The sequence below is a fragment of the Nipponia nippon genome, unplaced genomic scaffold (assembly GCF_047370975.1).
Source record: "Nipponia nippon isolate SJK-2023a ecotype South Korea unplaced genomic scaffold, ASM4737097v1 scaffold_2, whole genome shotgun sequence".
In the NCBI taxonomy this organism is placed as follows: domain Eukaryota; kingdom Metazoa; phylum Chordata; class Aves; order Pelecaniformes; family Threskiornithidae; genus Nipponia; species Nipponia nippon.
The window spans coordinates 16167221-16195118 of record NW_028262336.1 but is presented as its reverse complement, the minus strand read 5'-3'; the positions used below and the strand labels follow the sequence as shown (position 1 = coordinate 16195118).

The 27898-nt window shown below is 47.8% G+C and overlaps 2 protein-coding genes and 1 long non-coding RNA gene across 4 annotated transcripts; 1 reads left to right on the top strand and 2 right to left on the bottom strand.

Annotated features, from left to right (window-relative positions):
* Window positions 1-846: 846 nt before the first annotated feature.
* Window positions 847-16259, bottom strand: LOC148055668 (uncharacterized). The gene is made up of 12 exons (XM_087757520.1): window positions 16180-16259; window positions 15697-15810; window positions 11778-11808; window positions 10617-10907; window positions 9689-9976; window positions 7792-8091; window positions 6430-6561; window positions 5051-5155; window positions 3393-3536; window positions 2006-2164; window positions 1772-1888; window positions 847-1553 (listed from the first exon to the last, which is right to left on the bottom strand). The coding sequence occupies exons 4-12, from the start codon at window positions 10795-10797 to the stop codon at window positions 1474-1476; spliced, it is 1506 nt and encodes a 501-aa protein (XP_087613646.1). The 5' UTR covers window positions 10798-10907; window positions 11778-11808; window positions 15697-15810; window positions 16180-16259; the 3' UTR covers window positions 847-1473.
* Window positions 16260-17186: 927 nt separating this feature from the next.
* On the bottom strand, window positions 17187-21610 carry LOC148055667 (uncharacterized). Its single transcript, XR_015704725.1, has 2 exons — window positions 21490-21610; window positions 17187-21187 (listed from the first exon to the last, which is right to left on the bottom strand). It is a non-coding gene; the product is annotated as an uncharacterized LOC148055667 (long non-coding RNA).
* Window positions 21172-27898, top strand: LOC104015003 (uncharacterized). Of its 2 annotated transcripts, none has more exons than XM_087757522.1 (4): window positions 21172-21522; window positions 22659-22879; window positions 25239-25325; window positions 25771-27898. In XM_087757522.1, the coding sequence occupies exons 3-4, from the start codon at window positions 25274-25276 to the stop codon at window positions 26688-26690; spliced, it is 972 nt and encodes a 323-aa protein (XP_087613648.1). In that variant the 5' UTR covers window positions 21172-21522; window positions 22659-22879; window positions 25239-25273; the 3' UTR covers window positions 26691-27898. The 2 variants fall into 2 exon arrangements, with proteins under 2 accessions (XP_087613648.1, XP_087613647.1); XM_087757521.1 differs by having other exon boundaries at window positions 21172-21863.

Below are 27898 nucleotides of genomic sequence, written 5' to 3'. Positions count from 1 at the left end.
CAGACGCCTACCCCACTTGTCCCTGCTGGCCAGCCAGACGCCTACCCCACTTGCCCTGACTGGCCAGCCAGACGCCTACCCCATTTGCCCCAGCCGGTCAGCCAGATGCCTACCCCATTTGCCCTGACTGGCCAGCCAGATGCCTACCCCATTTGCCCCAGCCGGTCAGCCAGAGTCCTACCCCATTTGCCCCAGCCGGCCAGCCAGACACCTACCCCACTTGCCATGACTGGCCAGCCAGATGCATACCCAACTTGCCCCAGCCGGCCAGCCAGACACCTACCCCACTTGCCATGACTGGCCAGCCAGATGCCTACCCGACTTGCCCCAGCCGGTCAGCCAGACGCCTACCCCATTTGCCCCAGCCGGTCAGCCAGACGCCTACCCCACTTGTCCCTGCTGGCCAGCCAGACGCCTACCCCACTTGCCCTGACTGGCCAGCCAGATGCCTACCCGACTTGCCCCAGCCGGCCAGGGCCCTACACCACCTCGCTTTCCTCCCCAGGTGCCACCCACATTCCAGAACCTGCCAGTCAGCACGCAGGTAACAATCACCCACCAGCCAATCAGGAGGCGGCTGCCAGAGGCTTCTGGCACCAGCTAATATCCAGCCTTCCTAATATCCAATCTAATCGTTCCCTGGCACAGCTCGAGGCCGTTTCCTCTCATCCTGTCCCTTGCTGCTTCGGAGAAGAGACCGACCCCCCGAATACAAAGCCATAGATTTTTATCTACGGAAAGAACATGTATTAAGATACACCTAAACAGAAAAACAGATTACAAACAATCCCAGTTCATAATGACATTCAGGAATATCTTTTTAGTAATAGCAAAAAAACCTTTTATTCAATGTTCTGTAAGAAAAGATACTTCATGAAACATACAAGCAGCACCTTATAACTAAGATAAAGCCATCTTAAAGTTACTACACACCATTCAAGATAAAATTTAACACAGGCACTGCAGAAAATACAACATCCAATTACCAAGGCTGTTCATTAATGGCAGTTACATCTATGGCTATAGCTACTTGCTAGCAATGTTCCGTTTTCCTTCCTTTCCTTTTTTACTTCCAAAACAACAGTTCCTAAATAAAAGCTCCTGCCTGTTCTTCAGTGCAGTTCCTATCTCCTAATATACTTTGACCTGGCTCCCACCTAAGCGGCACGTTCCTCTAAGGAAACAACAGAAGTAAAATCATGTGTAAATCTGCTAAGTTAAACTGCGGTTTCATTAACACCGTATGTGTTAGATGAAGGGTTAGGCAAACCACCCATGTCCACAGAGCCGTTAAGGTGTTGGCCCTGTTGCCCTGTTCATTCAGTCAGGTGCATGGACCACCCAAGAGGAGATGGGGACTGAGGTCAGAGCCCTGATCCGGCCTCCAGAAATCCCCGAGGTCCTTCTCTTTTCAGAGTGACACCTCTCAGTGGAAGCAAAGAGAAGCAGGGGCTGAACTCTTCTCAGGATTAATTACCATGTCTGCTTTCCAAGGGGTTCCTCATGGGTTCTCCTGGAAAACCTTCGGCAAAGGGAAGAGAAGAGCATCAGCTCTGGAAAACAAACAGATCCACAGAGAGATTTCTCTTCAGGCTTCAAGCCAATTCTTCATAGCAAAGAATCAGATTTAGATGAGGAACAGCAGAATTGCAAGGTTAGCTCAAAGCCAGCTGAAAGAGAAGGAAGGAGTCCAAACCTCAAGTCCAATAATGTGGACCTCTCTCCTGGAAAATCTAGTGTGAAGAACTGCATACTGAATCTCCAGACTCACCTTCTGGGAGTCCCCTTTTGCTCTCCTTGACCGAAGCATACTTATTCAGACCACGTGCCTTCAAGACGTCTCCTTCACTGCATTTCCAGGACTCTATGGATCCTGAAGGCACATGGTCTGAAAAACACAAAACAACATAGTCATCCTTCAAGTCCTCAGATCCTGGAGGACTGCAGTAATTGAATTCTGCAGGAGCACAGCCATCAAATACTGGGAGAACAGAGTGATCAAAACCTGGTGGAAGGCAGTCCTCAAATCCCAGAGGACTGCAGTGCTCAAATTCTGGATGGGTGGTGTTCTCAACAGTTGGGGCAACACACATTCCATTAACTGAAGCAGGCAGCTTTACAGCTTTCATATCTTTGAGCTCTGGCAGCTCGGGTCTTTCTCCATCTGGAAGGAAAGAGTCAGTTGAGTAGGCATCTCTTTAATGCCACCGACTAGGCAAGATTATGATACAGACACAGGAAAAACACACGGCCACAAGTTGGCAAAGGCTAGACAAAGAATATGTGCAAAGCAGTCAAAGAATATGCAAAAGGACACCTGGCCCCTCTCCCTCCCGGGAGAGAGGGAAGCATGGAGGAGAGAGGCCAGGTCAGCCCCTCAGAGAAGCTGGTGAGCTAGAGGCCGCTGACCAGCCACCAGCAGACACGGGGGCACCCTGAGCCATGTCTCACAGCACACACTCCCTCACTGCTTGCACACAGGGCTGGCTTACCCACAGCCAGGCTTTCAACAGGTATGTGGAAATGGGGGAGATGACAGACCCCAGGTGAGCACTTGCCTGCAGAACAGCACCCGTGGGTGTGAGTGCTCGCAGCAGCTCCTCTATTTATATCGGCTGCTCCTTCCTGCCTCTCACCAGAGCAAAGTTGGAGTGGACGCCTGTGGCTGCAGCAGGGCTCAGGAGCAGCATGCAGCCTGCTGGGCCCGGCCTGCCCACAGGACCTCCCTCGGCCCCCAGCACCCACGTGGGCAGAAGGGCACAGCCCCTGCAGGCAGGTGGCTCTGCTCGTAGCTCCCAAGCTCAGGCCTTTCCCACAGCCCCCAGGGAAAGATGTGGGTGCAAGTGCAAAGGACATGGGGGCACCCGCAAGCACAGCCTGACCATCCCTTTGCAGGAAGGGGCACGACAGAGCACTCTGCCTGGACAGCCAAGCACTTTGGGGTACCAGGGCCTCGCTGCCCACTCCTGCTCCCCCATGCTCAGCTCGTGGGAGCAGGGCTTCTGGCCAACAGCTCGCTCCTGCCTGCACTGGCATCTGCCAGTAACGCTGGGCAGAGCCATCCAAGCATTTTGGATAGGGCTGGCTGCAGCTCTGCGTGCCAAGAGGTAGAACAGGGCCTGGGCTTTAGCTCCACTGGCAGTGCAGTCCCTGACCACAGCATGGGGGAGCACTGGCCGAACAAATGGGGGAGCACTGACCAAACAGTCCTAAGCACAGGCCAGGTGCTGAGCACAGCGGCCCTGCATGGGCAGTAGCACTTCCCCTTCCCCAACCTGAAGGTTGCTTCCAATCCATTGCACAATTCAACAGGAAACTCTGGTAAAGCTCTTGTTTGATATTTTATTCTAGTTCAGTTTTTGTTTTGTTTACTTGCTTTTGCTTCCGATTACCTTGGAATTCAGAGACAGAAGAACACGTCATCTTGTCAGCTGTTGCTGGGTCAGCCTCTTTGTTGCTTCTCAGCAAGTCTTTACTGCTTTGCTCAGTGGAGTTCGTACCATCTAGTCCTGGCACACTAGGATTTTTGTCATTTTCTGAAAGGAGAAAAAAAAAAAAAACATTTAATTGAAAACAAACTCAGACTATGGACAACAACAAAGAGGGAGTGCAGATGTCATGTCCTGGGCTGACTTCTGACTGCCTTCCTTTAGACACTCTTCTGAAGCTACTTCTGGGACAGGAATGGAGGTTTTCATAGTATAAAAAAAGAAAAACACTGGCTCAAGGTTCAGAGTTCAGACAGGCAAAATGGCTTTGGCAAACACACCAGCACAGACAGTTTGTGACCAGTGCCTACAGTTACAGCATCTTCACCTGAACATCATTACAACTCCCTCTGCAAAGTGTTCCCATAGTAGTTCAACATCTTTTTCTCAGGCACTGGTTGATGAATCCAGTGCTGGCAGGAAAGTAACAAGTCTGGGGACTCACATGAGGGCATAGCTACAGGATGCTCCAGAAGTAATTATGGGCATCTGGGCTAAGTAACATCCTCCATGAGGAAACATCTTGTTTAAAGCAGAAAGCAAACAAATGTCTATGTTTCACACCCAAAGCCAAGTTTCTAAAGTTATTAGATTTGTATGTTTACTGAAAACTCAGAAAAAAATGTAAATTGAAACCTACGTCTCTGCCATGCCTCTCAAGTAAAACATCTGAGTTTCACATCACTTTATCCACTACCTCCATCACTTCCTAGAACTACAAAACACAGCAGGAAAGGAGCCCCAGAAGATACATCTATTCCCTGAACCACCCAGTTCACATGTGACACCTCCAGCGTTGCAGTGCTCAGCACTCAAATGCAGGAATCACTTCTGTCCACAGGAGGAGCCACTGGACTCCTCACACAACCACCTTCGGGGTGACAGCAGGGTCTGCTCCCTTTGCTCCCTGCAGATCACATCTTGGTGTAGCGGGGACAGGGCCTCCAGGCTGATGTGCCAAACACTGTGCAATAGCCTGGCTCTGAGCTAGGGTGGAAACTCCTCCTAACAAATGGGAGGAATCGTGCAAGGATCACAAAGGGGAAAAGAGCACAGAAAAGGACAGAAGGACAGATGGAAGGATCACCGCAGTTAATATAGGAGAGATATTGTCTGCCCTGCACAGTCTGAACAACCCCCTCTGCCCAGAAAGCAGGATGCCTAGCAAATGTGCAGGGCAACTGGAAGGAGGGAAAGCACCAGCCATCCCCAGGCAGCGAGTAGCTAACAGCAACCGTTAGTCTCTGCACAGAGGTGAAGAGGAGACAGCCTGCTAAGCTAGGGTAGGAAGGACCTGAGACTGCAGAAAACTCATTATCTCAATAGTCCTAGTCCCGTGCATATGTGACTACCCTGGTATTAATGCTGTCAGCAGCTCGGAGTACTTTGAGTAATTTGGATCTTTCAAATTTCAGATACTTCTGTGCTAGAAAAATATCCCCTTGATTGCAACAGACAGTTTAAATAAGACAATCAGGCATCACTAAGCCACACTCAGACAAATCACACTCCTGGCACTCTCTCTGTGACCAACAGGAAGCCACACAGTGGTGGATACTCACGTGAACAAGGACTGTTTTCAGCCCTTTCTTCACATTCCTCAGGATCATCTGTCTCATCGGTAAGGGTCAAACTTGCATGTCGAATGCTTGGTACAGTGATCCAAACTTCAGCCAAGTCAAGTAAAAAGCAGACAAATACACTTGAAACATTTGCAGGAAGAGATGGAAGAATTCATACCCCACGTATCGCCCAGTTCTCTACAGCTCATCTCTTACTAGAGGAAAGTAAGGCTCAGGAGCACATAACTAAAGATAATGGCTCTGACTTCAGTGCGTCTCACCACTCTGAACCATGAAGAATATTCTACCCACTGATCTTGTATTTTTCAGTCTCTTCATGCACACCACCCCCAAGAATACACCCTCCCCCCAATTCTCTTTTCTCTCTGACCCTTCCTGCCTCTCCTCTGTTTAGCTTAAAGCCTTTCAAATCACTACCCACTCCTTCCCACCAAACTACCTTTTGTCTGCATTACCCATGTGCTGGACCAACTTTGCATTTGAACTGCAAAGTGCCTCCAGGCAATAACAGCTTCTTGTTAGAGAAGGCCACCATCTTCCATCCTCTGGGCTGCACAGACCCACCCGCTCCTCACCTTATGCCTTGCTGCAGGGACCTGTAATTCTCAAACCCATCTTGCCCCCATTTGGGTGTGAGCTACTTAAAACTGACAAATCAGAAGATCTTCTATTTGCATTAAAATCTCACACAGGCCTCGGAGCTAACGGGGAGCTCCTGAGCAGCAGCACAGCCTCCTGCATGCTGCACAACACTGCCATGGTTGAGCCCAGTTAACAAACGCTCACCCGCACGGCTCCAACCGTGACATGGTGGAGGTGACATGTCATTCAGGCTAGGGTCACTGACTCAGGAGTAAACATGGGTGTCCCACCACTGCCGGCACTCACCAGCGCTGTGCTCCCCAAAGTGACCGAACCCAGAGGAGCCCTACCAGGCAGAGATATGAGGCCTCATTTTACCAGCCAACATCCCACCTCCAAACGACAAAACCACCTCTCAGCAGACCACAAAAACAGGAAAACGGCAGCTGCTGAGACCTCCTAAGGCCTTGCCGCAAGTCCACCCTGCAGACACACAGGACCAGATCGGACGCTCCCAGCCCAGGACCCTGGCAGCAGGCAGGGCTGAAAGTCCTTCCATCAGTGTGGAAAAGCCTCAGGCAGTCAGTCCCTGCAGAGCCACGTGCTGTCACCAGCCCTGACAGCAGTGTAAAGCTGCAGCCTGCTAGTCTTAACTTAACTCATAGTAGAAACTGCACTGTCAGATATTCCCTGAAACGCAGGGAACCTCATCTACACATGAATGGCTATTTAAATAGGGTGTCTGTATTCTGAAAGTGTTGAATAGGATATCTTACCTGACCTGTCTTTGTGCTTCCGAAAATGCCATATCAGCGCAACCAAGACAGTAATAATTACAACTCCTAGTGACGCTATGACAATATAGAACAGTATATGAACAGGATTTCTTCTGAATGTCTCCTTTTGCTCTACAAGGAAAATTCAGTTGTAAAAAACACTTATGGTACCTTCTTCCTGCTGTACTATGTTAGCTTTATTGATCTTAATTGTTTTTGTAACATCCTGTAAGTACGTTATTGTCAGAAAGCTGACTTCTAAAATTAAAGGTTACCTTCTTTATTTTCTCTAAGGATTTTACAACCAAAGGGCCTCTTTCACAAAGCATATATGGGAGCCTGTAACCCATGACATTGGGACAGACCTCAGCCAACAGCCTGGCTCACTGGCTGTTCTTTCTGCCTCACACCACCAACTGAGAAATCTGTAAGGTGTGACAAAAATAGCTACAGAGATTCACACACTAGGCAGTTTAGTATCACTGTGTGATACTCAGGTACACTTGTAAGTCTCTCTATCGCTCTGGTTGGGTTTCTGTACCACAGAAAAATCCAAACAGTACATCAGCCTTGTGTTCCAGGGAGGCGCATGCAGCACTGAAGCAGCACTCATGCCGTTTCGTCAGGAAGCTAAAATGCCACTGCCCAGAGCTGCGCTGGCCCATGAACACATGAGCCTGCTGGCATTGAATGAAAGAGAAGAGGCAAGCAGGAAATGTGATTTTTTTTTTTTTTTACAATAATTGTTTTTCTCTCTCAGATGTGTCCCTTGCCCAGTAAAAAGGTTAATTTTAGCCCAAACCAAAAAGTTGTATCAATGTAGCTACACTAGTTATACCTCTTACACAGTGAAATTTAGAAAAAAAATAGAATTGTAGGCAGCATTTAATTAAAAGTTTCCCAGTTTCCCCACCACGGTAACCCTTGCAGATGTGAAAGTGGATCTTTTCCCAGTTTCGGGGATAGTCAAACTCATTCACCAGAAAGTTCTTCTGATACATCTAAACCAGCTATCATCTGAACAAAGGATATGGCATTTGCTGGCTAAAAAAAAACCCATCATTTTTGTGTCACAGCTCACAGTATTTTCAAAATATATTGGAGTAACAAGCTAAAAACAAAACGATACTTTCCGCCAGCCTAGGTCTTTGGCTGGAGCAGTCATACTGGCAAAAGAACGCCCAGGTTTACCCAACAAGGCTTACCCTAGCTAGTCTTTGCTTCATCCATCTGTTAATTAGCTAATTGCTAGTACATTTGAGGCAGTCTCTTACAAAATCCATCTGGGTTTGTGTATTAAATCTGGATTAAAAAAAACGACCTTTGCTTAACTGAGACCCAGAATTTTTAAGTGATACTCACCAACTTTCACATCAGCGATGCCTTCATAGACAGTTCTCCCATCTCTGCCATTCACTTCTATAGAATATCTGCCACAGTCACGTTCCTGAATCCTGTCTAGTCTGAGACTGTAATTAGACACGATCTCAGACCTGTAAACATATTCCTCATGGTACCAAAACCAAGAACCATTTGTCCAAGCAATTTCTGTGTTTTCTTTTTTCCAGACTACCTGGAGGAAGTCTTTCAGCTTTGTCTTTGTTAGATTCAAGAACACGGATCCACCAGTAAGTCCTGTGATTTCTTTAAATGTTTCCACTCCTGAGGGGAGAAGAACATATCTGCTCACTATTGGGATATTTTACATTCCACAGAGAGTGACCACAAGCAGGAACATTCCTTGTATCTCTTGTTAACTGGAAGTGTTCTTCCTTTGCTATAGTTATTTGAAATATTGGCCTGAAATCAATACAGAGATATTCACTATAAGAGTGCTTTAATATCTTAACTTGTAATAAGATAGCTTTTTTTCCATTTTAATAACATTTCTTCCATTCCATGTGCTTACACAGATTTTCCTCACTACAACAAGGTGGGCAAGCTACAGGTTAATGGGACTCTGCCCATCCTTGAAACATTCATTGGTGCCACCTGCACAAGACTTGTGTAAATTGAGGGCAGCCCCTTTCAGACTTTGTATCTCCGTTATGGTCTCTGCTCTTACTGTGGCTCACATACATACCTCAGGTAGTGGTAAAATACCACCCCCAGAATGTTGCAGCAGGAGCACAGAGCTTAAGGTGAGCTGCAAAAGCTCTTGGGTAGGTGAGCACCACTTAGCTCAGACCTCTGGGTCTGCATGGGTAAAGGGTCACTGGTACCACAGGAGCTAACCCTGTACCTGAGAGTAAATTGCTCTATGCCAGCTTAAAAATTGTACCCCACGTGCACCCTCAAACCACCCCTGCTCCCATCCTCCTCCCAACAAGAGATGAGGATGGAAAATGAAGGGCATTGTGTGTGTTAAAAAGAGCAAAGGCAACTTGAGGAAGGACACACACAGTGATCTGGAGCTAGAGCACTCCTTCAAAAAACTGGACATGGAACTGCTCATGCCTCTTTACTCAGGGTTTGGTTTTATATCACTCTCAAGAGCCAGGTCTTCTTGCAGACCACGGCACTTTGGAGAAGGCTTGACATGCAGCAGGACTTCCCAACATTAACTTCTAAGAGACTGCTTTAGCAACACGAGAACCACCCTCAGGCACATGATTGCCCCAAGCAGTCATTCCAGACATTAACCTGCACACAGAGAGACCCTCTCCCACCTATGCAAACTATTGCATGGCACAGGAGGGACAAGGGTGGATTGAAGCCCGGGTTCTTGTTATCGAAGGGCAATTTGAATGGGATTCAAACATTAGGCACACCACAGGAGTCTGAACCCTTGTAGGACCCTCTCCCAATTTTGAGTTTTACTCCTATACTTCTATTTTTCCCCATGCTGGCAAGTAAGCCATAAGCATGGACTGGCCCAGGGGGAAATGGACCACTCTTGGCTCACCATCTTGTTGGAATTCAGAAACCAGTAACCTTCTGAACACAGGCCCTGGATAAGGAAACCCGCCAGAGCAGCATACACCATGTAAGCATTGTTTTCAGGATCTGGCATACAAATGAGTTATCTCCTTGCTCTGCTACCCCCAGCCAAACTACACTTCTAGACTTATGTCCTACAACACAACTACACTCAGAGAATGGAAGGGAAGAAATGTGGGAATGTTTCTCTGGATATTTCATTCCTCTACAAAATACACCATTTGGGAAAAGACCCCAAAGACAAAACAAGGCATACAAACAGTGCAAGGGCACCTACTGAAAACAGATCATCACACATGCATAGCACACTCAGACTTACTGTTCAGTTCCAGGTTAAAAGTTTCCTGATGCAAATGCACGCCGTCCTGATCAAACACTTCTGCCACATACTCTCCCTCATCCCCCCATTGCGTGGGGCAGCAGCTCAAGCTGCCGTTGGGGAACACATGGACTCTTTCCCGGTAGATGGCAGAGACATTTGCTGCCTGTCTTGTCTTGGCCACCCGCTGGTTGTCTTTCTTCCAGGTGACATGGATGTACCCAGCTGACTGCAGGCAGTTCAGGTCAAAAGTAACACAGTCACCTACAAGCCCTCTGACAAGGTGCCCTGTTGAAAGAGAGCACATGCATATTTATTTCAGGAATGTAGAGGACATCATATATATTTGTTTTTTGAAATCTCAGAATAGGGAGGAGAGTCCTAATCAGCACTTTGTAGGTCCCTAAATCTCCACATTATTCCACTGTAGGTCAGGCGACATGGAGGCTAAGGCAGCTTTCAGTAAACCTCGCTGGACTGGGTTGACCTCAATAGCTATGTTAACACATTTCAAAATAAAGATCTAATCTTTCTAGCTCGTAAATTCAAGCACTGGATAAAGAGACAGAAAAAACAAGATTTGAAACAGAGTCTAAAATTAGCACGCAATAATAAACAAGGAAGCTCAGTAAGAGGTCAACACATTTAGGAGCTTAAACGATTGCATTTAAAAGTCTTAACTCTTGAGTTAACATCTTGTTTTTAGACTTGTAGCACAAGTGTAGATTCTAGTTGCAAGTGTAACAAACGTTTAATCAAAAATATAACATGCAAGCGTTCTCATCCAGACTATCACATGAACTCAAAAGCAAAGGCAGAAGCTGCCAACCATGAATACATCATCTATATATCGTAACATAAACAAGTGTCTTATCCAGGCACCCCAACACAGAAAGACAAGGACTTTAAAGTGAGAATTTACACCCACCATGCACATGTAGCTGAAATTTTCTTTGGTAGAGACAGTGCTGAGAGCTGTTGCACACCGTGGCCGTGTACCATCCTGCATCTTCTTTCCCGACCACGTGGAGCCCCAGCGTTCCATTAGGAAAGACACGAACTCGCTGGCCGTGCCCAGTGTTGCCATGTGTCCAGGGCTGCGAGGACATCTTTCCCTTGTGCCAGCTGATCCGAAAAGGCCGCTCCAATTGGGAATAGCCAAGGTCAAAAAGAACATAGTTGCACACTCTCCCATCTATCGTTGTCACATCACCGTAAGCTGAAAACACAGCACACAGAAAAAAGTCGTTACCAAACAGTTCAACGTAACTACAGCCATAACTCAGGCAACAACACAGGTTTGAGAACATCACCTGGGAGCTGGAATTTAAGAGCGAAAATTGGGATTCACTTCCAAATCCAGCTACTGAAATGTATGATCTCAAACTAATCACTAACTGCTGGCTTGTCCAAGTGCCACAGCTTATGCACAGATGGTTTTGTACTGGTCTTCCTCCTGAGCAGTTTCATAAAGCTTAAGTAAGAAATTTCTTTAAACTCCTGTTAGAGATTTTTGATGAAATAAAGCCACAAATGGCATAACCTGATGCATGTTGAAAAGTATTCCTGACAGCTAATGAATCGGCCATCTTTATTCTTTGTAAATATGAAGACACAACTCATACTCAATTATTAATACCTAATAAGCCAACTCTGTCAAGTTATATTTGTTTTATTAGTATTATCTTGCTAGAGTTTATTACAGCACTCCTTCAAACATTAAATCTTTAAGAGGAAGCTGTAAGCTTAATTAATATTCTATTTTAATTGCTTGGCTTTTTCATATTCCAAATATATTGACGTAATTCCATTAGCTGAGGTATTTTATTTCCCAGTGGAATTCATTTCAAGCAGAAGCTACTTACAGCAGCAAGTGCAGCTGTTACCTTACAGCAGCAAGCTAAAACACTTTGGGAACATAATTTTGTTTCAACCGAACACTAAAATTTTGTCTTGATCCTGCAGCCAATAAACCCAGCAGCATAAACCTCTACAAACACACCCACACCAAACCAGATTTTCCATCCCAGTTTAGCATAAAAGCATGCTGCTGCTAGGGAATTATTAAGAATTAAATAAATTTTCTTACCTTCAAGAGTAACAAGTGCACACAATGCAGCCTGGAAAATGAAAATAAGTAACATTTTAGAAGTGACCTTTTCTTTGCTATTACATATACAATTCTTTATGGGCTTGTTCACCAGGAAACCTTTAAATCCTGCCAGCTTAGATCCCTAATGAATGATATGGCTTGAAGTAAGAAGGTGAGGAGAAATATTTAAAGTATTCCTGCATGCTAATCATTTCCTTACCAAACCTGAACAGAGATTTCTCAGACAAACAGCTATTTTGTTTAAAAAAAAAAAAAAAATGCTGTGGTTTCAACCACTGTCAGAACAGTATCAGCAATGAACTTGTGGGTAAGCTTCTCTTTTTTTTCCACGCCACAAGTGCAACAGTGGAGGTTAGCACTATCAGACAACTTTTCACAGCAAAAAGAGATCCAGGGAAAAGGTGTAGCTGCCGGTCAAAGGAAGATTTGTTGCTGGAGACAGACTTGCATATCCATACAACTGCTCCTCTGGCCCTCTGCAAAAATACTCCAACACTGAAAAAGCTCTTATTTGTGTTTGGTAAGGTGCATAGCTCTGTCATCAAAAGCGTGAGGATGTCTGCAACAAAGAACTATATTACAGTTACCTGCAGTATCGGAGCTTTCCCCGAGGAAACAAAATTTACGTAAAATAGTGCAACACCATACAGCAACCCAAAGCAGTGTCATGCATCCTGCTCAGCTTCCACTTTTGCCTGAGCGGGTATGTGACTAACCAAATGAAGCCGCAGGAGACAGCAGAAAGCACTTCTTGATATGCCAAAGGAGCATACGTGAAAAAGTCAAACTCCAGCGAGTCTCTAGAGAAGTCCGTAGTTCTGATACATCTCTGCCAGCTGAGTGGTCACCTCAGAAAGTAAATTTATTTCTGGAGTTCACAGAATCTAATTTCCAGCCTGAGAGACAGACCATAAATTAGGGTGAAGTTTCCCTTTGCAGTACACGCACCACACCAATGCTGCAACTTGAGCAGCAAATTATCGATTGAACCTGTCTTTGCTGTCCCATGGTTTTCCCCAAATCACTGCCTCTGCTTCAACAAGGAACAAGGAAAACTGCATGTAGGGCAGAGCTGACACCCAGGATAAGCAACAAAATGGACAGAACTTCTGGGGAGGAGAGCAGGTTGCCTCTCTTTCTGCTTGTCAAGCAACACCTTGGACCCAAACTCAGCATGTACAAGGTCATAGAAGAGCATGCATGCAAGAGCCTTAAAATGAAACAAATGTCAGCTGCCTCACCCTGACTATCCAAAATAGCTGCTTGCTGTGGTTTACACTCATATAGAAATGAGAGATGCATCTCAAAGGCAACCGTTTGAAAGACCTCATCCTGACTAAAAATATATGCTGCCATACAATCAGCAAGTCAAGCACTTCTCATGTGCAAACTTTACCAGAAAGCCTCCATATGCAGTAAAGGTAGCAACAAAGGTTATGTGTTTGACCATGTAATACAGCTGTGTGGGTCATCTTTACTGCCTTGTTTCAGCAAATGTGGGGACTGTGAAAACCACAGCACTCTGAAAACAAACAACCTATGATTACACATTCAAAAGAAAAGGGAGGAAAAACTGAAAACTAGCTTCTTTCAACACAAAAGTGTTCAAATTAATAGCAAGAAACAAGCACAAAAAGCCAGCAAATACAAGAAGTCTAAACCATGCGCAGTCCTGCAGCAATTCAGAGATCTAAATGAATAGGGCGATTTCATGAAGCCAGATAAATAGCCAGATGCCCGTCAGTGCCATCAGCAGCAAACATCATTCAGCTTCAAAAGATCTCTGAAGGAGAGCAGCTACACCAATAATTAACATCTTTTGCCGTAACAAAGATGGACAGCACGCTGCCTCAGATGCGCCCTCCCCAGTATCAGTCCTTGTGTGGCAGTCTACATCTAGACTAATTAAATGAGCTGCACAAGCAGTGCAGGTCCCCAGAGGCACCATTCATCCTACTGCAGATTTACTGGTGATGGCACAGGTCCTCTTCCTTCCTGCCACACTAAACTGGTGATGTTCCTTGTTACATGGGAAAATGGCAGCACGTTTATTAGGTAGTCAGTAAGTGGTTGAGTCTTTACACAGCCCAAAAAGGCAGCAAGACTTGCTGAATAGTGGCAGTCGGTGTTTTAGCTATGGCTTTCTCCTGGGTTCAAAGTGGAAAGATGTTGACCTGCACCATTAGTCACACTGGTCTTGTTAACATCAGTGTGCCCTTCATAATTCTCATGCTACGATAAAGATGTGTGTATGTGCAGGTGTACATGTGTTTATACACATATTTACGTGCAGCTCTATTTGAGCTTTTGGTTTTAAGCTTTGTCTTGCTTGTTTGACCCTCAGGCAGTCGTTGTAATCAGAGAAGGCTCACAAGAAAAAGAGCTGAGTGACTCCAGCCTCCCTTTGACACGGTTGCTATGCAAAACCTTCATGGAGTACTAGCCTCCAGTATTCTCTTAATTACCTGAACTGTTTAAAAAGTCTCCTTTGTTAATCGTTTCTTCTCAACACCCACAGACCACTGAAGCCCAAATAATTTGCATATACCATTACCTTTGGGCAGATAAGGCACGTGCACGCAATTTCAGGTACGCAGTTTCACTTGGAACTTGTCAGCCGATCGGTTCCAATTGAAACGAAGCTGCAATGGCACCCGAGGCTGCTATCTTTTACTTTGCGTAACACAATTACCCTGATGAGGCCGACAAAATACATATTTAAACAAGTAACCACGTTAATATAGCTCAATTCCTGGATCAACCGTCACCTAAAATGAAGTAACCCAACACCGGACTGCCTGAGGGAAGAAATGGGGAAAGACTGCCCCCTCCTGTACACAAACATCTTGTTCCCCAGATAGCTGAGAGCGAAATCCAGCTTTCTTAGCACACCTTGGGACATTTATCTAATTGAAAAAAATTAACAGAGATAGTTAAAGCTGTACAAACAACGAGTTGCAGGTTCTCTCCGGAGAAAAACAGGCTTTCAAATATAGATAATAAGCACTTCATTCGTGGTTCTCCTTCCAATTCTTCCACAATTGTACAAGACATTTCACTTCACCCGTTCTGGCCGGCTTCCCAGTGCTGTTAACTGCCTGATGTGCCCCCGTACGCAGGACTACATCAGCACTATCCTGCTGCTTCCCAAAAAACTGCTAGAAAAATGAACGCCTGCCTGTCACTTCCTCTCGCCCAACTCCTGCTGCTCAGTAACGCTTTTTGCATGTGTCTTCTAAACACCTAATCGATGCCCTGATACAGACTCTACATCCCCAGTGAAACTGATCTCCCAGGTCACTCTGTCTGACACAAACACAAAAGAACTCACAAGTCACCAAGTACAATGTTGAAATATATCCAGGTATTAAAAATACAGTAGATGACTGCAAGCTTCAGCAATGCCAGACTCAAAACACTATGGCAGGGCATGATCTACGACTTTTGCCTTTTTCTTGAGAGCATTTCATCCATGACACTTAAGCAAGCCTTTTTTCTTCCCACAGACAGAAGTGTCCATTAAGTAAGAGAGACTGCGTTATACTTTGAGCAGTCTGAAGCGCCTCACTGTAAAACGTGAGGAACAAACTACAGTGCTTTACTGCAAACTTCCACATTTTAGGGGCACTCCCCCTATATACATTGAGGTCTTCCTCTAGACCACTAAGATTACATTTTCAGTAATTAAAACGGAGAAATAGCAGTATTGTCTGCAGGTACAGAAAATTCGAGTAAGACGTTTACTAGAATATCACGTTCAGACATTTGCAAATAAAACACTGTTAAAAAAGTACGTAAACCTGATGTAAATGGTAACGTAAGTTACACTGCCGAGGTAAGTGGGTCAGAGAATACGGCAGCTGCAACCACGTGAATGCAAAGTTGCAGATACAACCTTTCGGCTCAGCAGTCGGCCGGAGATAAGCTTGACTCGAAGGGTCACACAGAGGAAGCGTCGCTCCCCGCTTGCCTCTCTTACAGGCGGGCCTTTAGGCGGACCTCTAACTGACTGCGCGCGGAAACAAGCGTCATTTGTTAACGGGAACTGGCAGCGCAGACCAAAGGAAAGCCAGGGTTCCCGGCTTACACGTTGCCTTTCCCATCAGTGCCCCACAGATGCAAGAGATCCTTCGCCCTCTCCCTTGCTGCTCCCTGAAGCCTCGCACACGCGGCGACCCGCCCGCTCCCTCCCGCCAGGCTCCCTCGGCCGGCGTTCTCTTCCCGGGCCCCTTCCACACCGCCCCCTCCGCCTGTCCGAGCTGCTTCTCCCCTCCATCGCTCCCTTTCCTTCCAGGTCTTTTCCGCCCCTCTCCGCGCCGGGCCACAGCCCCGACGACCGCCCCTAACCGCGCCTCAGGGGGGGAGACCGCCACAGGACCCGCTCGCTCCCCCAAGGCGCGTAGAGCCAGGCGCGGCGGCAGGGACTACATGACGGCGCCCCGGGCCCGCCTGCCGCGTCCCTGCCGCGCATGCGGGACCCCTCCCGCGCCCGCCGCCTAGCACCGGTTCACCGCCTCCGTTCGCCGCCTCGGACCTTGGGTGCTGTAGTCCAGCAAGGGGCGGCGGGGCGGCGGCGGGACTCCAGTTCCCGTGGTGCGCAGCGGCCAGGCGAGCTGCGGCCGTTGGCGGTTGGGCAGCGGGCAGCTGCCGGCAGGCGGCGTGGCCGGGCCCCGCCGCCGGGCCCTCGGCCGCCGGTGAAAAAACGCGGGGGTTCGGGGCCTTGCTTTTGAAAGGGGAGGCGGGTGACCCCGCCAAAATGCGGGGGCTGGCGCTGGGAGCGCCGCCTGGGAGCCAAGGGCCGCGATTCCTCGCGGCGGGAAACGGACGTCTAGTGCTCCTGGTTGTGGGAAACGTTCTTTGGCGTGGCTAACGGCATTCGAGACGTCCCTTGTAACAGCTGCTTGAAAACTCCGGGTTATCCCTAGATACTGGGGGTTGGAGGGGTCACCAGTTACTCCTAATCCTTCAGTTAGGGGCACTAAGGGAAGACTGAACACGAGAGCGCAGAACTGGCCACAGCCCTGAAGCTCAAAGTGTCAAACGGGTCCTTGGGCACCGTCCTGCCAGCACGGAGAAGCATCTGCCTGCCACCATCTCACGGAAGCCAGTCTCCCTTTCCCATGGCATGAGGAAACAGGCTGCAGAGGGAGGTACAAATACTTGCACTATTTAACTAGCAAGCTATTTAAATGGTATCTGTCTTCTAAAGATGTGATAAAATTCAGCATCTGTTGAAAGACTCCTCGATGCAGTTTCCCAGTTGTTTTTCAGTCTTTGGGGTTTCTCCCGTTCTTAGCCCTTACTTGGCTTTGTAAGAGCACAGCCAAAGCAATAAATCCAGGTCACGGGTAATTAAGCAATCAGCAACTGAGATAAAGGCAGTCACTCCTTTAACTGACAAGTTTTATTGGGTACGTAGGTAAGTACATAAAACGCAGCCTCCGTTAACAGGCTTGCACTGGTCCGTTGGCCAGCTGTCTCAGGAGCCTTAGGAGCCTGGGGGTTGTCTCCAGTGAATTCACACAGAGATTCACGCAGGTGTGTTTGCTTGTTCTTCTAGTCCTCGCTCAAATTTTTTTCCAGTTACTCGATGCTTGGAATGCCTCTGCTTACTCACTGGTTGATCTTCCTCCCCCAGCTGTTACACTCCTTTATCTGTACAAGGGCTTTTTTCCTTATCTCTTTCTATTTTACTTAGGGAGTCTTAAAAATCACACAACGACAGCTACTCTCCGTTTTGGGTGAGGGAAGGGTCCATCACAGGTTCCTTACACTAACCGTCATGCATGTCAGCTACAGACTGCTGGTCTACAAGAGTGTACCCAGGCAAACCCCCAATGATTACTGTGTTTTACAGGGCAGATTAAACATCAAACAGAGTGAATCTCCTCAGCTACATGTTACTTGCCAAAGTAAGTGGTGAATCAGGTACACAAACATAACTTTGATTTTGCATCTCATGTGTAATTGGCCAAACACATTGAGGTCGATTTGTTCAAGAAGGGAGTGCGTATCATCATTTGTAAACAAAAAGAACATGTTAAAAAGAGCAGCTCCATGGATGCGCACCCATTTTTTTTTTAAATTTCTATTTGGAAAATCTGTAATTTATCCAGGCGGGGTAAGCTTGAATCAAACCTAGCAAGAAGTTTGTGGCAACAAAGGGTTGCTGTTCCTGGGCTGCCCTGATCATGTGTTTGTACCAGCTTTGATGGCCATTTTAGTCCCAGTCAGTCACAGGTGTCCTTGAGTCTCCTGGCAGAAAGCTTTTCTTTCTGCCTCCACTTTTAAGGCTGCTAACAGAACAGATCTGGTTCAATGCAAGATGCTCAAAGCAGCAACTACTACCAAGACACAATATGAATGCCTTAAGCCAGAATCCTCCCAGAGTACTGGCACATATTGTAGGCTGAAGAATGTATATCCCTGAAAGACAATGAAGTTGCCCTGAACGACTAAAAAATGGAACATGACACAGCGATGCTGCTAAGCTGTTTGGCAGTTTGCTTGTTTGCTTGTTTTTTCCATGAGCACATGCCTAGATTGGGGCAGCTGCATTTTAGCATTGATACAGCAACTGCTTGCTTTCCAATTTTTCAGTCAATCTGGTGTGAGTTTCCTTCCTGCCATTCTTTTCCCTGAAATGTAATGGAGACATGGAGATACTCAGAACCCGACTAGACGTCGTCCTGGGCAGCCTGCTCTGGCTGACGCTGCTTCAGCAGGGGGTTGGACCAGACGATCTCCAGGGGTGCTTTCCAGCCTCAACCACTCTGTGATTCTGTAATTCCCATATCAGAAACTATTTGCAGGGGAAAAAAAAGCTTTAAATACTTCAAATCCAAACCAAGGAATGTCATTATCTTCTTGGAAAGCACTGCACTTAACTTTTGCAGTGTTAACAAGCAATCTTATCCAGGCTATGGAAAACCGCATGTGTTGATGGAACTGAAATACTTCGAATAGTGTTTCCTGTCAAATGGGCTTGAAGAAGAGTAAGACAGCAAACAGCTCTCGTCGTTTATTTCTCTTTTAGCAGCTGTCCCGAGTGGCAGTGCTCTACATATGAGTGATTAATGTATCACTCCGCACCGAAAGCTCTTTCAGTGCAGATGAAAATGGTTGATCAATACGTAAGTTTAAGAAACACTCTTCACTGGGCAGCCGCAATCCTTCCAATGTCTTTAGTAATCTTCCTTCCTTCTGTGCAGGTGGCAGTGTGGCTGAGTGCAAATGAATTACTGTAAAGGCTGCTGGGCAGGTATGGCATTCCTTTCGGCACTACAATACCAAGAGAACAGTAAAGCTGAAGGTTTGCTAGAGCTCACTGCAAAATGGAAAAACAGTTACTCCCATACGTAGTACTTCTCCCTCCTTATCTACTGTCATTCTCAGCAGGGCTTTTTCATTGCTTTTCTCCAACGAGCTCTTCATTAGACATGGACCTTTGGTCATTTCAACTATTTAAGCATTGTGGGCTTTTTAAAGACAAAATACTTTTAACACTAAAAGCATAGGACCTTTTAAAACTGATACATCAGCTTTGTCAAAACAAACAAACAAACAAACAACAATACAGAAAGGGGACTTCCAAATCATTAGCCAGCTGAAGTTCAAAATCATCAAACAGTGAAATTGCTCTGAAGTAGTAAAAAATGGAGCCAAGGCTTGACATGGTGGCGTTTCTGGACTCGTACAGCTATTTTGAAATGCAGGAACTTTTCTAAGGGCATCTGTCTAGATTCAGGCAGTTGCATTTTAACAGTGATCCAGTAAATGCTGGCTTACCATTTTTATCAACCTGGAGACATTTTGCTTCTTTCCCTTTCCCTTGAAATATGTTCACATTAACCAATTAGTGCACTTTATTGCTTTATGCATTTTTAAGACAGCCAAACGTTTTTTGGAAGATTTCTTCCAACTTACCAACTTTTAACTATTGAATTGTCTGCAGGATGCTACACGTATGTTAACCCATAATCGCCCAGATCTTGGTCACAGAATCACAGAAATGTTTATTGGAAGAGACCTCTGGGGTCCAACCTCCTGCTCAAAGCAGAACTATCGCCAGCACCAGCCCAGGTCAGCCATGGCTTTGTCTAGCCAAGTTTCAAAAACCTCCAAGGATGGAGATCCAGCAACCAGGATTAATTGCCTCTTTCATTCTTTTGCATACATTTGTACTTTGGTTGTGAACATATTGATCTTCAGCCCTCCACATGTCTAAGCAAATGCGCTATACGCTACAAGCGTGAAAAGGATACAGCAGTGGGCTGTCAGTTGTACTGTTTTGTAAATTGGTGGGGCTGTGTTTTCCCTTTCATTCTATTTCAGTATTCCCATCTTATTTTGTTGACAACCATTTCTCCATCTGTCCACAGCCAGGGAAATTACAGACTGTGAGTCTAATGAGCCCGTATCAGTCATCACTTCTCCAACAGAGAAAGTCTTTGATGCAAATTGATGCTTAAACCTTGACAAACAAAGCCTCAGCATGACAAAACTGAACCCCGTTCATTCCTCTCTTATTGCAGTTCCCATACAGTTTAGGGCACACAGTCACTGAGGTTTCTGACTAATTCAAACCACTTGTGCCCTGCTAAGAATAGCTTGAAGTGGAAAGGGAATCAGGAGGCTTTGAGAGCGTTTTTCACTTTGTTAGTAGGAAAGATTTCCAGATTCCTGGAAAACCACTCCTTTCTGTGCCCTCATTGGAGTCCTCATCTCATGGCCAGCCTCTTCTGTACCACTGCTAAGCACGTACTCTGTATTTGGGTGTTTGAGCTCCTCGAAAGGCTGAGTAATCTTCTATGTTATCACCTTGGAGCAAGCGGTGGCTTGAAAAAAACCACCACCCAAACAGGCAGTGTATTTATCAGCTGGGATACAGGGGCCAAGGTGAAAAGCCACTTGTTTCTTATGACCTCGTGGAGTGAAGCACATCCAATGCCTCCTGCCTGTGTAGGTGTTCAAACCCACTCCCGGTCCCCTTGTAAGGTGGCAGGGAAACCCAAATGTCACCACGGCAAGAAAACAGCAGACGTCCAGAGCCATGCTGGGAATTGCCGGTGTGCAGATGCAGCAGCTCTCTAGGCAGGCAGTTGTGCTCCAGTGCCCTGAAGGGGTCTCCGGGCATGGGCTTAAGTTCAGAACTTCGAGGCCTAAGTTAACCCTTTCCTACGTCACCTACTGTGTAGGGAGAACTTCCTCTTATAAATGAGGGAAGGACTCATTTATCACCTCAGCTCTCAGGTTTCCTACCACGTTTCATGAGAACGTGCAGAGTCATCTACCTTCTTCCCTCCAGGTATGAGTTACACGGAGAAATCAAGGACAGCAGGCACTGCGTTGTAAAACCACGTGTACATTTCTTTCCCCTGGGGAAACTGCAAATGAGACAGACAGTAATTCCAGAACAGAGCGACCTCCTGTCTCCGCTCCCACCCCGCGCGGCCCGGTGTCCTGACAAGGAGCTGCTGCCTGCTGTTGCGTGCCCCGTTTTCCACCGCAGAGAAGCACTACGCGCCCCACTTAGCTGCTTCCCTTCGGCTCCGGAGTTAAGCTTGACAGTTCGATGTCAAAGCACCTGACGGCGCCAAGGGAAAGCGCGTCAGCAAACACCCGTCTCCGCACACGGGCCGCACAACACCGGTGCCGTTTCAAAACCCAGGGGTGCGCGGGGACCTGCCTCCGGGCAGCAGCCAGCTGAGAGGTGATGGAGGTAAGGCTCCGGAGCAGCTACAAACGCGAACAACCCGCCCCTCCTCCCGCCTGGCAGCCCTCCCGGCGGGCAGAGCCGCAGGCTACCAAGCCGAGGGGCCCGGGGCGGCGTAGCTCCCCCCGCAAGGAGCGCAGGGAGCGGGGCGCGGGTCCGGCCGGCGCTGCGGGGTGCCCCGGGCAGGGGGGCTGCGGGGGCCTCCCCGCCGGGCCGCCCCGGCCCCGGCCCCGGCTCGGAGCCCGGCGCCTCCCGCTCCGCCCAGGAAGCGCCCTTTGCCCGCGGAGCAGGAAGCTGCTGCCGGCGCGCAGCGGGGCGGGCGCCGGGCGGGAGCGGGCGCCCTGCAGGTAGGCACGGCACGGCACGGCACGGCGGGGCCGGGCCTCCCGCAGCCGCTGGGCCGGGGGACGGGGCGGCAGTGAGGGGCAGGGCCGGGGGTGCCCGCGGGGGTCCGTGCCGGCCCTCGGGGGAGGCCGACGGCGCTGACAGGCGAGCTTTCAACCCGTGTCGGAGCCTTTGTCTGTCGGCACTGCGGAGGAAGGAGTTACCCGGAGGAGGAGAAGAAATGCAGCGCGGAGAAGGGGAGGGCCGATTTGCCCCTTTTATAGCCCCGCTCTGCTGTAGTTGCCCCTTGGCAGCTTGCATCCCACACCTGTAATGCAGTCCCCCTCCCCCCCCCCGTTCCATCCCTTTTCACCTGCCGCAGAGCAAATACATCTCTCTCCCCGGTTTCCACCCAGTGCTGTTGCAGACAGGCAGCTTTGCACCCCTGCCCCTGCTCTGTGGAAGATCCTTGTTCCCGAAAGCCACGCCGCTCGGCCTGCGCGCCTCCCTGCCCGTTCCCCCCCCCCCCGCGCCTGTCTCCCAGTGTCCCCCCAGCGTCCCAGGCTGGGCGCAGAGCTGGGCAGGACGGCAGTCGCTGACAAGCGCTGTAGTTTATGAACAGATCTGACAGTACAGGTGAGGGGGTTCTCGTCACACCCGGGACAAGGCCAATACGTGCTGGGCAGATTTGTACAGCTGCATAATTAACTGGGTTTTGTGATAAAAACGTCTTTACCTTTTGACTTCACTGCAAGCATTATCTATCCCAGATAACAGCTGGGGAGAGGAAGATTTGAACGCCGCCTTCTGAATTGCAGGTTTGTGCTGTCGTGCCTGGCATGACCGTGTGGAGAGCGCTTAAGCCACTGACGGCACTTCAGGAGCAGACTGCAAGATCCCAAGGAGCACAAGAAGCTGAAAGTATGGTGCTCTGCACGGCGATGAGTCCCATGACCTCCACAGCTTGGTACAACTGCAGGAGGAATGCAGAGCTGAGTGGTCGGAAGAGAAAATAAGTAGCTGTTTGCAAATAGCTAAGGTAAAGAACATGAATTGTAGGACCCAGCTACAAAATCTGTATACGCTATCACAATGCTAAAGCCAAGGCCCCAGGAACAGTATGGTGTGTTTGCAGAGCCCCTGCTGGAGGTCCAAATTAGATACCCTTCATATCTGGCTGTAGGAAAGCTGTGGATGTTGCCTACAGTAACCCCAGACACCCACGTACATAGATGCTTCCTGTTTCCATTTCCACGTTCAAGCAATAACCCAATACGGCCAAGGATATATTCTTCTGCCAGTCACAGGTGAAATCCCTGAGGGAATGTCCCCTCTGTTGATGAGGTTCGTCCCCTCCTTTCACAGAGATTTGACTGTGATTGTGGGAAAGGCAGAAAGCCTTTCCTTACTCCAGACCAGCCTGTTAATTGTATAAAGGCTATCTATCTGCTCTCTGCTGAGCTGCCATAGCAAATCTGAGCGCAGCAGCAACGCATCAATGGCAACCCGAGCTACGGAATTTTTGCAGAAGGGACCTCTTCATTCTACCTTGTCTGCTTGCTTAGATGTTTTCCTGGGGTGGTTGTTATTGGACATTTGTCAGATGCTGCTACCACCTCTGAATTGCTGAGGGATTTGCTCCTCCAGAGTTCCTGTTTGTTGATAGCTTTCAGAGAGAAACCCTGCTGTTTGTGGCTAGCTGCCTGGGGGAAAGGTCTCTGCATGGACAGGGTTTTAACTCCTGCCCGAGAGCGGGGGTGGGCCATCTGGTACATATTGCAGCATGTGAATAGCTTGGTCGGCTTCTACTGCCAAACTCGCAGCAGAAATTCTCGGTAGCGGCAAAGTCCTGAGAGCTGTAGGGCTGCAGAAAGCAAACCTCCCTTTGTGTATCAGCTTGGAACTGCCAGAAAGGATCCATCTGCAGGGGTGTTCCACTTCAGCATTCAGCAAATATTCAAAGTAGGGACTCAGATTATTAACTTTTAAGGCTTTTTTTTTTTTTTTCGCTAAGGCTTCTTTTTTGCTTATCTGATTCTTTTTTTCTTATGGTTCTGCAGTTTAAGATTGCAGTCTTTCTCTTTTGCTTGCTCCCTTTCTTTCTGTCCAGCTTTGCCACATAGGATCAAAGACTTCAAGTCTGGTAGTTTTATAGTCACTGGAAAATGAAGTCCAAAACTGTTCCCTTCATCTGCATTGTCTCCTTGATTCTGACACTGTCTAATCCCTCATTACCCATTACCTGCCATTAAATAGCTGTTGGTGATGGATGAAGTGGTCCAGGACCAGGCACCCATCAGTTTGCAGTGTTTCTTTGCACCAGAGCCCATCTGTCCAGTTAGTCAATTCTGTCTGGAGCTTGGGTAGCTGTCCAGAGGTATTGGTTGTCCAGAGAGATTGGTAGCTTGAAGCAGAGTTCAGGGAGTATACTTTTGAAGTGATGCAAACTAGTACAAAGTAACTATAAAGATTAAAAGGGGGAAAACAAAGTAATGTCTTAAATGCTTTAAAAATATTCCCGTAAGTGATCTCGGCTTTAGCTGTGATGCACATCAGTCTCCGATCCTAGATTCATCCAGCTGGTATCCTTTCCCTGCCATCTTTGATTCTTACTTTTTAAAACAAAGTGGGATTTTTTCTTACCATTGTATTTTCTCTGTTCTTCCGCTTTTTTTGTGCAGCAACTGCTAATGCCTGCCCTCTTGATGCTAACTGCTGTTGCCTACTGTTTGGCTGGGTTTGGCCTTAAAACAGTAAATACTGAAGGAAAAATTCTTGTCTTTGGTGCTGATGGCGTTTGTAAGAGCACCTTGCCCAACAGTTGCATTCATGGCAGTTTTTGGAGCTCGGTAGGGATGCCAGGCAGGGAACTAACAGAATCCGGCCGGAGCAGACAAGACATTAAATTGCCTGGTTTCTTGCGTTTTGCTGCCTCAGCCTGAGAGTCTTGGAAGAGAAAGAAGAGATGAAGTAGCAAGTAAGAAAATCAGGTTCTGGTGACCAAAGAGTCATTTTCCATTTAAAATAATCTTAGGAGAGTCTTGTGGCTGTCATTATTAAAGAATTGTTAATATGGCTGGGTTTTGTTGTTTGCTTACACATGTATCTATGACTGCTGTCAACCAATTCTGAGTCCAGCACGTCTGGTGTATGTCCTAATGTATATCACTTATCAGAAGAGGGGCAACCTTGAATCTCCTTTAAGGAAAGAGAAAGTACCTGACACCAGATACCTCAGTAGTGCTCAGGATGTCCATAAATGTTTGCTCAGTTGATTCCATTCTTTTATGCAACCACTCTGCTTGTTCCCCATATTCAGCAGGGACAGTAGATTTTAAGACATATGACAAGCTTTTGCTGAATATTCAACTAAGATTACTTTTGTTTGCTTTCATAAGGATTCCTGATTGCTGAACCTGACGTAACTGCACAGATGGACCAAGAAGAAGAACAAGATCATGAGGCCTTGGAGGAGACATACATGGGTGAGGAATAAGTTAGATAAGTTTATAAACACAAACAAAATGCTCTTTGAGCTGCCTCAGTTTAAGCCACTTTATTCCATGCAGCTCGTATGGAGACCTGCGCTTTCCCCCTCAGAGCAGGCAGACAGCCTGCCTTTGTCAGCCTGCTGTTAAGAGTGTGTATAAGAAGACAGAATATTAAGAAGACAAAATGTGAAGATTTCTTGGGGGCACGGAGACACCTGTAGCATTGCCCTTGGCTCTGCTGCGCGTGGCACATCTGCTCTGGGTCGCATGATGACGCCATACAGCCTCTCCTGCAGCTAGGTTTCCATTTGCTCCCAGTCTTCCCTTTAGTGCTTCTCCTACCTGGTGCAGACCAGGCTCCCTAGGAGAACAGCTTGCCCGTTCTTTGCTGTGCTGCTTCCCAGTGAGATTCACAGTTAGAGTCGTACTTTTTTTCCAGGTGGTGAGGTAGGTCCCCTTCCAGATCACCTTGCAAGCACAGATCAGCAGGACATATTTGCAGCAGGGTCCAGAGGAGGAGAGGAACACTTGGGGGACAGCCATGGAAGTCAGCACGGTTCCCCAGAGGCACAGCAAGGTGACTGTGAGGAGGAAGAGGAGGCCAAGCTGCCTTGCTCTGATATCAGCCTGGTGAAAAGACAGGAGAGGAGGGTGGCAGCAGCCTCACGGCGAGTCCATCGTGCAGAGCGGCCCACCATCTGCTCTGAGTGTGGCAAGGGCTTCAGTCGGAGCATCCACCTCATCCAGCACCAGCGAATGCACACCGGGGAGCGCCCCTTCCTGTGCGGGGAGTGTGGCAAGGGATTCAGCCAGAGCTCCCATCTCATCCAGCACCGGCGGGTCCACACGGGCCAGAAACCCTACACCTGTGCCGAGTGTGGGAAGAGCTTCAGCCAGAGCTCCAACCTCCTCAAGCACCAGCGCATCCACACCGGGCTCAAACCCTACATGTGCAGCGAGTGCGGAAAGATCTTCAGCGACAGCTCCACCTGCATCAAACACCAGCGTATGCACACAGGCGAGCGGCCCTACAAGTGCCCAGCTTGCGGGAAAAGCTTCAGCCAACACTCCCACCTCCTTCAGCACCAGCGAGCCCACGACGGCGTCCGGCCTTATGCCTGCGGGCAGTGTGGCAAACGTTTTGGGCAGAGCTCTGACCTCATTAACCACGCTCGTACCCACACTGGTGAGAAACCTTACAAATGCAGCCAGTGTGGCCGGGGCTTCAGTGGCAACTCCAACCTGATCAAGCATACCCGCATCCACACTGGGGAGCAGCCGTACCGCTGCACCCAGTGTGGGGAAAGCTTTCGGTTCCAGCCCCAGCTGGTGCGCCACCAGAAGCACCATACCGAGTAGGTGGTGGAGAGGAGAAGGCCGTGTGGACCATAGGCAGCTACCTGGTGTTGGGAAGACACACAGCTGCTCCCTGGACACCTCGTACGGGGTGTGAATTCTGGGGGAGGGAGCCCTCAGAGCCTGTCCCCTTTTCTTCTGGGTAAATCTGTTTGTGAGCACCGCCCAGACAGTCGAGCAAAGAGGGAGGCCGCTGCCGAACAAACTAGTGCATGTTCACTGTGGTGCGGTGGTTCTGAGCCCCTCTTCTGGGGATGGGGAAAAGAAAGGTGCTAATAGTACGGTACGTTCAAGGCCAGAGAGGAGAACATAGAGACGTTCCAAGGATCAGTGCCTTTTTCTGTTATTTCTAGCGGGGAGTGACTTTTATCCCAGTAAAACCCAGCTAAAATCCGTACCTGTTTTCTGTACAAGCTGCCTGGGTTTTGCCCTCGCAGTAAGGCCACAGCCTGGGATGATCAGTCCCCTTAGAATCCACATCTCCCACTTGCCAGTATTCTTGGGTTTAGGTGGTGTTAGCATCTATTTATTTTAAAACCCCACAACACTGTGCTGGGTGCCTCTGCGTACATGTTGCGGGCCCAGCTGATGCTCTGTTGGGGCCACGTCTACGGAACGGTGTTTTTGATGGGTTGTATGGTTGTGAAATTGGCAGTTCCAGAAATGATGCTGCTGTCTGACAGCTTAGTCCTCAGCAGCAATTAAGTAAATTAACATCCTAATAGGTATTTCTCTCAGATTCTTGTTTAGGTGCTTTTGTGGGTGGCACTTTATGAATGTTTTTATAAGGCTTTTAAAAGTATTTAGGGTTACTTTTTTAATTGTGATCTTCTAATTGTCAGTTGATGAACAGAAAAAGGATGACATTTGAAAAATAAGCTATGTCAAACTTTGATTTTGTATTAAATGTTAAACATTTTTTCTTGCATAAAACTTTTTAACTCAAACGATATGGTTTTGAGTTGTTAATGATTACAAAGAGGTAATTATGACACTGATTTCTAGACTTCCTGTGATATTTTTGCAAGTGGTTTTGACATCCTTAATAATGACTTTCTAAGGAATATGGGGGAGGCAGGATTCTGAGAAAGCAGAAGGAACTGACCTCTGAAGAGATCTTCTTCACTTTGAGGAGCAGAATACTACTACTGGGAGTCTGTCCTTAAAAGGAATTCTTGCTCAGGCAACCGCTTGGTACGGGGGAGGAGAGA

What these genes read in the sequence shown, in the direction of transcription:
- LOC148055668 (XM_087757520.1), bottom strand. Translation starts at nt 10,797, where the DNA reads ATGTCCTCGCAGCCCTGGACACATGGCAACACTGGGCACGGCCAGCGA. An exon ending in TGAAAACAGTCCTTGTTCAC is followed by an intron (nt 3,537 to 5,050) that starts GTGAGTATCCAC and finishes TTCTCCTTTCAG; the next exon opens with AAAATGACAAAAATCCTAGT. An exon ending in CAAAAGGGGACTCCCAGAAG is followed by an intron (nt 1,554 to 1,771) that starts GTGAGTCTGGAG and finishes TTTGTTTTCCAG; the next exon opens with AGCTGATGCTCTTCTCTTCC.
- LOC104015003 (XM_087757522.1), top strand. Translation starts at nt 25,274, where the DNA reads ATGGACCAAGAAGAAGAACAAGATCATGAGGCCTTGGAGGAGACATAC. An exon ending in CTTGGAGGAGACATACATGG is followed by an intron (nt 25,326 to 25,770) that starts GTGAGGAATAAG and finishes CTTTTTTTCCAG; the next exon opens with GTGGTGAGGTAGGTCCCCTT.